We start from the raw sequence: 12,465 nt of genomic DNA, 5'->3' as shown, positions 1-12,465 counted from the left end.
GAAAAATACTTTTCAATTATTACAAAATAATCCTACATAATATATTTTATAGGTGTTCTTGATAACCTTATTTAATCAATTAATTCAATAATTATTAATATAAAAACTGATAACTCAAGACTAAAGAGAAAATTTAGATGTGTATTATTTCTATATAAAAATATATTCATTTTTTTTTTTTGTTTTTGTTTTATTACTCATAATTTTCCTTTTTGATGATTTTTTGTTAAAAGTACTAATTAATAGTTAGACTCTAAAAGATAAATCTATAAACTAATGGGCAATAGTAATTACCCGAAAATTAAACTTTCATTTATGTGTTTCAGCATACAGGGTTATCAGAAAGCATTTCATTAACCAAAATATAAAAATAAAAATAAAAATTTTATTTTGTTTTATGTTACTTATATATTGTTTCAATTTATCAATAATGCAATGTTTAATTCATCGCTTGTCTTATAAGCGTTCATCATAATTTTTTTAAATAAGAACAATCTCAATTAACTAACTTACTCATTAGATTATAATATAATCAAGAAAATAACTAGTCAATAACAATTTTTAAACCAGTATTTTAGAAATTAATAAGGAGGTGCTACAAATCAGTAGTTATTCAGTATAATTGGTATTTTATGATAAAATATTTATCAGTACAGGAATATTGGTAGAAATGTTTTTAATAGAGAGAATCTCATTCATTAAATTAAATTAACTAATTAAGCTTATTTAAACCTCTATTATACTTTAAAAAATTGGTGTATGGGAAAGAAAAAATATGTTACTGATAGCCACTCTAAAATCAAATATTGGTCAATTACAAAAGTTTATATTAGAGTACTAGTGTGAATTTGTCAAGTCATTAATTCCTTTGATTTGTGTTACATTTATCAACAATCTGTGGGAAATTGACAAGTGACCAATAATTGTTAATGTAAACTGTTCCGATAGCTTAGCAAGTATACTAGTCATGGGAACATGGCCTTATGTAAATTATCAAATAAATGTATGGTTTGGATAGGTTATAGTTGATATAACAATAAAATGATGTGAAATCACATATAATAAAATAATAAATGTCAATAAAAATTGGTAGGGTTTATTTAACCTTAGTTAAAATACTAATTCTTGAAGATTGTAAAGTAATGATTGATTTATCGTAATAAATTACTAAACTTTTGTTTTAAATAATAAATTTTTGAGGTTTTTACTTTTGGTATACCTAAGTAGTCTTTAATTTTCCATTTTTAAGTGGTTAAATACTTTTTATGTCAATTTCTTGTTTTTAGTAAGGGTTCCATGGTCATTTATTAAACGACAACATATATTTAACTAATTTATATAGAAAAATGATCCAACTGTTGTGTCTGAGGTGATACATTAAATGAGTTAAAATTATTCAGCGTTTAAATACACAATTTCATTAAATTTATGTAACATGTAAACAAACAGTGATTAATATAAACCAAACTCACTGACTACCTAGGTAGGCAATGCCCATAGTCCCATGTAATGAAAAAACTAAACAAGCATCAAATGTTCTAGAAGAACCATAATTCTTTTTTGTCAAACACTTTATACAATGTTAAACTACACAAAAGCTATGCTTAAAAACCTAATTTACAACACAACTAAAACAATGATCAGTCGATAAAAACTTTTGTATTAGGAGTTATGAATATTTTTTTACCTGGGTGAGAGTAGTAGGGTGTCAGGTTAATGTGTAATGATAAAAATAACATTAGCCACACCTTATTTCTAATCCACATTTAAAAATGTTACTAACTCCCGAAATACTATCGAAAACTAGTACGAGAAATTAACAGAAATCACAAGTAATGTCAGGGCTGTAATCTATAGTAAAAATATTGTGTATAATTATTTTAAGTTATAGATAAACAACAACAACAATAATGAATTTATAATTTGATGAATAAATTATTAATTAAATGAAAAATTTTTAAAAACTTTAAAACTTTTAAAAAATCTACATTTATGTTATTTAATCAATAATAAATTGTTGATAATCGGAAAATATTGGTGATTCACTAATAACAATATTTATTTTGAACGCACGTGATCTGCGTGTTATCACATTTTATGTAATGTGAATTATTTGATAGTGATTGATAATTTCCATATCTTTTGTTAATAATTATTAAATTATTAAGTTTGATACTATTTATTTATTATTGTATTCTGCTTTGTTAATTTTTTTTTAATTGAATATTTTTTATCAAGTGTAATTTATTAAAATGTTTAAAAAATAATATTTAGAAAGTTATTCAAGACAATACCACTATAAATATAAATAATATTGCTTAATTTAGTAAAAGAAATTATTAAATATAATTAAATGGATGTAAGTATTTATTTTATAATAAATGTGTTTATACTTAATTGCACTATTATTATTCAAACTTTAAATTATTGTAAGTCTTTTTATGCATCTAAGGATAATGTTCAGTCTATTGAAACACATTTTTGGACACTTGGTGATTTTATTGAAAAGCGAACTAATTGGAGTCAGAATGATGAAGTTCGATTAGTTAAATACCTTGAGCAATTATCAAATGTAATAAAATGAAAATCACTTTAATTTATATTTATTTTTAAGTGTTAATATTAAAACATGGTGTCTTAAAATAAAATTTAATCAGTCATGAATTAGTTGTTATGATTATTTTTATGTTTGAGTTGAAAGTATAAAAAAGTAAAATTGAAATTTTTCCAAATATATTATATAATTACCTATTTTATTATTGATAAAATTTTGTATAAAATCCATCCTTTTTTCTGAATTAATTTTATCATATTGTAATAGAACTCCATGTGAAGTATTAATATCTATTCAATTTGCATTTTAGTTATTTATCATTTATGCTTAAAATATTTTTCGTTTAATTAATTTAAAGAAAATAGCTCAAGGTGCAAAAAATACATTAAATGAAATAGATGATTTGGTTGATTATGCTGATAATACAGCAATTAAAATAGCAAATATTAACAATGAGTTTCAGCTGTTAGCTGAAAAACAATTTATTGAAAACAAAGTTCAAGAAGAAGATGAAACTGTACAAATAACATCAGAGGTATGTAGTAAAATTTTAAATTTTATTTTGAAACTAATTTTATTAAAATGTTGTTTAATTATTACAAGAAAACAAAAACTGTTATACAAGAGAATAGTGATGATGAAAAATTGGTTGAAAACCTAAAAACTACTTTAAAAAATAGTTTTAATGTGATTAAAACTCATTTTGAAAAAGTCACTATTGTTGTTAGTGATTCTGATGATGACGATTTAAAGTTTGTTTTCTATTTATATTACATATTTGGAATAAAACTATAATATTTACTATCAAAATTTATATTAAATATTTAGACATGAAGAAACCATTTTAAGACCACGTAAATTTTATAAAAAATTGCAACTACCTACTTTTACTGGAATCTTACAATCTGAAGTGGAAGAGGTTAATGACATGTCTTCAGATTCTGATTATGATATTAAAAAATCAAAATCATTTGAAAAAGAGGTATGTGTAAGACAAATCATTTACTCCTTTTAACAATATTAAAAAACTAAATTTTTCAGGAGAATGATTTTAAAAAATTTAAATACATTAATATGTATCACAAATAAATAATTCGATTGGCTTTCAAACCGCTAAATATTAAGTTTTAAAGTTATCAAATTATTAGAATATTCTATTCTTTTAGGGTATTCTGATAACAAGAATAACTTAAAAACATCAAATCCCAAAATATAATATTGTTGAAATTAGCAAATAAAACATAAAGGGTTATCATAATAACATATCATAGTGCTCAACATTTTTTATGAAGATTGTGCATAAGAAATTTGATTTAAACTCTAATTTCATCTATAATTTTGATTAGGGATAGGGACTTAATGTATTTATGAAATTTGTTTGGAATCCTATAAGACAATCAATGAAAATGTATTATTGATATGTACAGTATCACATGAAGTTTTTTTGTTCTAGAGAAAGAGTGATCCCTTCCCCACCCCAAAATTAAAATCCTAGTTAATACATCGATTAGGATTAATAAAAACAAAAAAAATCTAATCATCATTGATGTTTTTGGGATGACTAAAATAAACTTTATACATGCATATAGTCTCAAACACTAGTTATTATTTCGGTTATAAGGATGGATTTCAACTTCTTTTCTTTATTCTGGTCATGCTTTTAATTGATCGATTATGTTCTATTTTTGTACTTAGTTATTTACAAATTATATTTTTAAATTAATATTTATGCTTATTTAACATATAAAATAAGTTTAATATTAATTTAACTTAATTAAATTAAGCTTACTTTTTTACCTGTTATTTTCAGCAAAAATTTTGAAAGATTTTCATGTTGAAAATTGATTAAGACTAAAGTTTTTTTTTGAAAATTATAGAGTAAGATATTACAAATTTCTGAAAAAAAATTTTTTTGTTTTATATATTCAAAGATACTATTTGGTTAAACAATTATTTTGTATTTGAAAAATAAAATATGGTAGACTTTATATTTTAAACTGAAAAAAGTTAAGAAAGCAAATTACTTTTCTGCGCATATAAGTTATGCCACCTATTTCTATTATGTATTAAAAAAAGTATGATGATATTTACTTTTACATAATTTATTTATTACAAAGGAATCATTATCCAGTAATGAAGTAATTGAAACTAAAAGTGATACACTAATGTTTATGGATGAAAATAATCAAATGAAATGTAATTCACAAATAGAAGTAAATAGTCAAAATAGTGAGCCCCAAATATTAAAATCTACTCCAGAGTCAAGAAGTATAATTGAAGGTTTGTTGAAAAAATTATTATTTAATATCTATTTGGTTATTTATTAAATTAAATTGAAATTAGTCATCTAATATGTTTGTAATAGCTTTATAATTAATATTGTTGGATTAAAAGTTTATAATTATCGAAGCCAAAGTTAGAGTAAATGTGCATGATTTTCTTTACCAAATAAATTGCTAATTGATATAAACTTAATTATACATAAATAAGTAAATATTTTGTTATGTTCTGTAAGGTGTGACCAAAATAAATACTTTAACGCTAAAGTATAATAGATGTTATTAAAATAAAATAATATGCATCAAATTAAACTATGAAAACTACTTAAATCATATCTCATTCACTCTTATGAATAAATTTATTAAAAACTCTAAGGTTTAAAATTTATTAAAAAAATCACTTAATAAGTTAAATTACATTGAAAAAAATTAGGCCATAATACAAAAACAATCTTTTTTATGAAGTACATTTAAACGCTACAAGTTGTAACTTGTCATATTATATATTCTCTTAAATTATAATAAGATTTAAGTTGTTATAAATAATGAATGTTCAACACCAAATACTTTTTATTAATGCGTTTACAAATATAGATAATAAACTAGATCAATAACTTATGATAAGTTTGATGCTTTGTCAATAATTTTTTTTTTACTTTTGATAAAAAAATGATATTTTTCATTGAAAAAATTAAAGCCGAAAACCAGTATTTAACATTAAGAAATTTCATATACTTATATTCTTTTCTTCGTAAAATTATTGTTGTTTTATACTATAAAATATATACAAAACATTACTAGATTTTGTTACTAAATATTTTCTTAAAATGTATTCTACCAAATGGTTAGAATTTTAAAAAATCTATTTTACTATATAAACAAAATAGATATTATAAATTCATACTATAGATTATTCTTATTTTAGCTTTATATATCAATAATAATGAAAAAACGTTAGTTAGTATATGTCCATTGTACGTCATAGTTTTTCTGTCCTTGTCTGTTACATTAGCCAATTGGAATGTAAAAAGGGTTTTGTTTGAAAACTGAATTTCTATAATATTTTTTTCAAATGATAATCAATTCTGAGTGTGAAATCTGTTTTATAGGTTATGGTAACGTTTTAAGGATGTCCATCATTTTTAAATTTAAGTTAAATGTTTTACTTATTTTTTAGATGTATTTAGTCCACCTCCATTAAATGATAATGAAGATGAAGATGACAACGATTATAATATATTTGGTCAATATTCTAAAAGTGACATGTATGGAGATCAAAATTTATGGGATGACAACGAAAGTGAATTATCTCACGAACCTCCATTACCTGTTTGCACAGATAATTTTACTGATAAATTTATTCAGCCAGTTAAAGATGAAAATCATTTGATATCTGATGTTCAACAATCATTGAATGATGAACTTCGCAAACGATTCCATAAGGGTGAAACATTTTATGTAGTACTTCATTACTGCAATAACTATTATAATAGCTACTACTACTAAATTAATACTTGAAGGATTAAATGACAAAAGTGTCATCTAAACACTTTCAAATCTTTCTAGAATACTAATTATTTTATGTACTTTCTTAATTTCCATTGATATAACACTTATTAAACATTTATTTTTAAATACTAATTACAATCAAATATTATATCTTAATTCTGTAAATAATTTTTCAATAAAATCCTTCACATACACAACTTTACATTTATTAATATAATAACTACTGGCGTATTTCATACAAATTTCAGGTGGATTTAATAATTTTGATTGCTAACAATATTGTTTTCATATTTTAACTCTCCCTTGAAATGAGTTCTTTGAATTTTTGAGTAAAAAAAAAATTAAAAGTTTATAGTTTACATATCTTCCAAATAACAACTCTAATAACTAGAGAACTAAATAATTTATTAAGTTTAATATTTTTATAAACATATTTAAAATAAATGATGTTAATTTTTTTAGATATCTTATCAGCTGATAATATGAATAATGTAAAAATTCAACCAGATGAACCCTCTCTTAAAATTAAAGTAAATGTTCATTTTCATTTTGTATCATGATCTATAAAATCTATGTAATAAAATATTTTATTTTTAGTTACCTAAGGGAGCTGTAAATGTATTAGGAGGATCTTTTAATAAAAGTTTAAATCAAGCTTATAAACAAACTCCTAATATTGAGTAAGAGTATTAAAAGTATTATGAGTTTATAAAATTTTTTGGTTTTGTTTTCTAAGGAATTTTATGTTGGATTTACTTTGTTATAATATACAGTAGCTAATATACTTAATAATTCTCTTCTACCTACTACAATAACTAAAATAATATTAAATTATAGTTTTTGCTAGTATAATACATCATTTAAAAAGTAGCATCGTGCCTATCTCACATATTAAACAACATCAAATAGTTGGTTTTATTTATACCTGATGCTTATATGCAATATACGCTAAATATTCTTATATATTTATTATAGTTATAATATTTTTACTTAAGATAAAAACATAGATATTATGGTGTTTTTTTATTTTTAAGGTTGCCAAATGAGAACCAAAATGAATTTTATAATATAAATCAAACAGTCAACAACAAAAAAACAATTGTTTCATCATCATCTGATCAGTCAATACAAATCATTACATCTGATGTTGGTATTTCTGTACATAAGGAAAAAAATTCTAACAAAAAGAAATCATTTTTTGATCCTGAATCTGAAGATGAAGATCTGTTTACTAGTAAATCAAATGTAACTGTTGTTGAATCAGATTTAAAAAAGAAAAAAGAAGTTTCTACAAATATTGATTCAGAATCGATAGATATAGTCTCTGAGTATGACTCCGAAAAACCCTTATTTGAATCTAATTCAACTAATAAATCAAAACAAATCAAAAGTAAAATTGAATTTTCTGAATATTTATCCGATAATGATGATTTATTCAATGAAAAGCCTTCAATTATTCAAGACTTAAGAAAAATAGAAGACAAAAAAAATAGAAAATTGAAGTCTGCAGCAGAAACTACAGAAAATTATTATAAAAATAAATCAAACAATAATAATTCTACTTCACTTTTAAATAATAAAATCAAAGAAAATACACAAAAGAATTTAATTCTTTCATTGCCTAAAGATACAAAAAAATCTATATTTTTATTTTCATCTGATGAAGAAGATGATTTATTCAATGTTGAAAACTCAAAAGTTAATGTTTCAAAAATTGTAGAAAATCAACATTCAAAAGTATCTAATAATTTATCTACTATAAAAAGTAAAACAAAAGTTGAATTATTTGATTCTTCATCTGATGAAGACTTATTTAGTATTAGTAAATCAAATAAAAATAAGAAAATTATAGCAACTAATGAAAAAAAATCAATCATAGAGGCATCATTAGATGATAAGATTAGTAGTGAAGTACAAAGTACAGATACATTCAATCAAACAACTGTAGACCAATTTAATAGTAGTGTGGATAAATTAGCCAGATCTGCTATTATTTCTAATCAAGTTTTTAATGAAAATAAAAATGTATTATCTGTCGAAATTTCTGATAAATTAAAACATTCAAATAATAGTAAAAATATTGATTTAAAAGTAAACGATAATCTAAATTCTTCAGAAGAGGAATTTTTCAGCCCCGTATCAAATTTTGAACAATTTAATGATAAAAATTTCTCTCAAAATAACAATTTTGCTTGTAACAATATTGAAAATTCAAATGAATGTGATAATAAACTAACTTCAGATAAAAAAGAAAAAAACAATTTTCAAAATATTGTAACTAATAAAATGTTTAAACAGAATGAACTATCATCCATATTAAGCAGTGATGATGAAGAACTTTTTACCTCTAAACTAAAAAATTTTGTAGAGAGTAAAAATAATAATCAAGTGTCAGAAATGAATAGCACATTATCATTTAATAAAGTGAAGCAGATAGAATCCAATGATTCATTTGATGGTGCTATTATTAGTTCACAAAAATTAAGCAATGAACCACCAACAAAGTTGCCAGGTATTAGATAAACATTATGTCAAAACAAAGAAGTGAAACTTTATATTTTTTAAAAATAAGTTGAAATAAGAGTTGTTCATAGAAAATTGAAAGGAGTTTTTTTTATAGAATATATTTTATCTTAATGTTTTATAAAATATAATTTAAAACAAATAATTTAATCCACTAGTAGTATGAATTTAATCATGAATTTAAATTTATGGCTTTTTTATTATAAAAAAAAAGTAAAACTATTTTAGGAAATTAGAAATATAACTATTTGCAGCCAATGTATGAATAGGCCAAAACTCTTCCAATAATCTAAAATTAATTAATTAATTAATTTTTTTGTTTAATAATTTTAATTTGAGATCTATTTCTTACCTTTTAGTTTTATCAGGTTATAAATCAATAATAGAAATTGTATAATTATTATTTTTTAAATATAATATATTTATAATCAAAATTTACATAAAATAAAACAAAATCGTATATTACATTGTATACATTATTTGTTTTAGGTAAATTACCCAAAAATATGGGTTCTTTTATTAATATTACAAGTTTAAGTCCTAATTCATTGCAGTCTTCAAAACTATCAAAATCAGATACAGAAAATTCTATAGAGAATTTAGATGATTTACCGAATTCTGAAGCCAAATTATATAGTGCTGGAAAAGTAAAATTGCTTGTCTTAAATTAATAAAATAATTAATATTCTATTATATAATAAGATATGAATGATTTAAATGTTTTGAATTTAGGAAAGAGTTAAAATACAAGTAAAACGAAGACCACAGAGTCGTAAAGCAAGACAAACTGCTGCTCATATGTCATCAATTGTATTTGAAAATAATTTTAATTTGCCAGGAAATTCTCATAAGGATGATTTAACTTCAGATTTTGTGGATCAGTCGACATCAGTTATATCAAATGATAATGAGTCTAACTTAAAACAAAATTGTAATGTTGTTGCTACACCAAAGTGTGATGTATTAGAATCTGGCTCTGTAAATATTAATTCAAGTTCTGATCTAGAAAATATTAAGAAAAATTCCATAAAATCAAGTGAAAATATTTTAAAAAAATTCGATTTAGATACTCTAAGTGATGATGATGGAGATATATTTGAATCTTTAATGCCACCTCATTTTAATAAAAATCTACATAAAACTACCAAAATCTATAACTCAAATGAAAAAAGTAAGGAGATAGTTGAATCAAATTTTGAAAAAAATACAATTGATTTAGCTAAAGACTTGTATTTAGTTGATGATTGTTGTAATAACGATAATATATTTGAGCCTAATAAAGAGATAAGTATTACTGATGAATGTAATATTCAAAACAAAATAATAATTACAGAAACACAATCAGACAATATAAAAGAAGAAGTTATTAATGTTAAAACTAAAATAATAAAAGGAATTATGAATACAGATATACCATCATTTTTAGAAACTGAAAATTCTTTAAAAACAAATAACTCTTTTAACCAAAATGGAATGACAGAAAAAAAAGATAAAATTATAGAAATAAAATCAACTGTTAGTAATATAAGTTCAAACACAGCAACAAATATGACGGAAAAGAAAAAAGGTGACTCTTTATTTTCATTTGATGAAGATGATGATGATGATGATGATGAGAGTTATATTTTCTTTTCAAAATCAAGAAAAGCTAAGAAAGTCACATCAAACTTATTTGATAGTGATGATGATTTAGATTTTAATCAAAAATTCAAAAATAAATCTAAAGATAATCTTACTAAAACACAATCTCTGTTTGATGATTCAAGTGATGATGATTTATTTGATAATACGAGTAAAACGACTAGTGTTAATGAAAAATTTGCAAAGAAACCTACAGGTTAGTGTATTTTTTACCATAATTCTAGACTCTTCTAGAATAAGATTAGACAATTAAAATATATTTGCTTACTTATAATAATACTTTAATTATGGTAGCAATATTTTTCATAGGGAGGCCCATCTCAAATACTGCCCCAGAGCCTATATAGGTCTTAATTCTACCCAACTGATATCTTACAAGGGATTAGATTATGAAATTACGTCAAATAAAAGTGACATACTTTAGTTGCTTTAAAAAAAAATCTGAATTGCTCAATAAAATTATTAAAATTTAGTATTAATATAAAGTTGAATTTCAAAATAAAAATTGGAACAATTTAAAAAATAATTGTATGATTTTATATTATAGTAGCCATTTGCACCACAAAGATAAGTCCTGAGTTCAGTTTTTTTTTTAATCACAAAAGTGTGACTATAGGATAATTGATAATATGTGTAAATCTTAGTGTTATCTATCAAAAAATGGTATACCTATTTTATTGGTAAAGTATGTATTGTGTCCTTTTAACAATATTCATTTGTTAAAGATGCCATTGAAAATTTTAACTTGTTTTTGTTCTCCTTAAAAATGATTAAAATAGACATATTGGCTTTTGGATAATAACCATGGATGTACATTTTGGAAAAATGTCTTGAAAAAAAATTAATTGTTTAATGAATAATGAATATACATTTTTTAAATAAAACTTTAATTTTGATTTTAGAACATAGCAATCGAGTTAGTTTTGATGGTTATGTAAAACTTACAGCTGAAGGTGTTGCTTCTAATCCTTTAGACAATAAGGAATAAAAGAACTTTTATTATATTATTTATAGATATTAAAATAGTCTTATATTCATACAAATAAAAACATCTAACTTATATTATGTAATTATATAATATATAATTTTGAGTTAAAATCATTAATTTTTTCATTGAACTATAGTTTAAACATTCCATTTTATTATTTTTATGATACATTATTTACATCCATTATTGTTTAACTCTTATTATTTATTTTATTTTATTTTATTATTTGTTAATGTAATAGTTATTATACAATTTTTATTAGTGTTGGATATTTAGCAATCAGATTTTCTATTGTTTGTTTTGTTATTGTTCAATTATTATATATTTTTATGAAAAATTTTAAGGTTTTTATGAAATATGTGTAACTATACTTAAGATGCATGTATAATAGTAATAATATTCTATCTTCTTCTTTTTCTTCAACTTACTCCCAACTACTTGAGGTCGGCCACCTCAATCCACCACCCTGGACCTTTATATAGGTCTCCATCTTGCCTTACTAATCCCCTTACATGGCATCTAATTTTCAAAATGAAAAGGACATACTTTAGGTACTTTTAAAGAAATCTGATTAAGTTAATACATTTTTGAAAATTTTATAATATCAATTTGAAATTAAAAAAAAAATATTAATTAAAAATTATGCATTTTGAAAAAATATTGTATAATAGTATTATATTTGTATAATAGTATACTGTTATATAAATGTAAAATGTAGTATATATGTACTACATTCTATATTTGCATAGAAATAATAACTAAAACTTAGTTATTATGTCTTTGCAAACTTGTTCAGTTTGTTTGAAATAGTTAAGTTTTTAAAAAATAATGACAATACTTAAATATGTGTGTGTAGATATAGATGAAAAATATTCAGAGTTATTAATTTATACATTAAATTTTCTTTAAAACAATTATTTTTTTTATTTTTTAATCAGTGTTATTTTTAGCTTCGATGCGAAGCTGAGAAG

At 22.4% G+C, this 12,465-nt stretch overlaps 1 protein-coding gene across 2 annotated transcripts; it reads left to right on the top strand.

Moving 5' to 3' along the window:
* Positions 1 to 2,189: 2,189 nt before the first annotated feature.
* LOC126895069 (protein PFC0760c-like) lies at positions 2,190 to 12,110 on the top strand. Of its 2 annotated transcripts, none has more exons than XM_050666539.1 (13): positions 2,190 to 2,359; positions 2,435 to 2,572; positions 2,913 to 3,089; positions 3,158 to 3,306; positions 3,383 to 3,536; positions 4,672 to 4,834; positions 6,011 to 6,277; positions 6,805 to 6,872; positions 6,940 to 7,022; positions 7,377 to 8,854; positions 9,355 to 9,512; positions 9,598 to 10,702; positions 11,409 to 12,110. In XM_050666539.1, exons 1-13 carry the CDS (start codon positions 2,354 to 2,356, stop codon positions 11,492 to 11,494), a joined length of 4,032 nt encoding a protein of 1,343 aa, XP_050522496.1. In that variant the 5' UTR covers positions 2,190 to 2,353; the 3' UTR covers positions 11,495 to 12,110. The 2 variants fall into 2 exon arrangements, with proteins under 2 accessions (XP_050522496.1, XP_050522497.1); XM_050666540.1 differs by having other exon boundaries at positions 2,453 to 2,572; positions 11,409 to 12,109.
* Positions 12,111 to 12,465: the final 355 nt, after the last annotated feature.

The sequence above is a fragment of the Daktulosphaira vitifoliae genome, unplaced genomic scaffold (assembly GCF_025091365.1).
Source record: "Daktulosphaira vitifoliae isolate Bord-2020 unplaced genomic scaffold, ASM2509136v1 Scaffold_1, whole genome shotgun sequence".
NCBI lineage: Eukaryota > Metazoa > Arthropoda > Insecta > Hemiptera > Phylloxeridae > Daktulosphaira > Daktulosphaira vitifoliae.
This window is presented reverse-complemented; position numbering and strand designations above follow the sequence as displayed.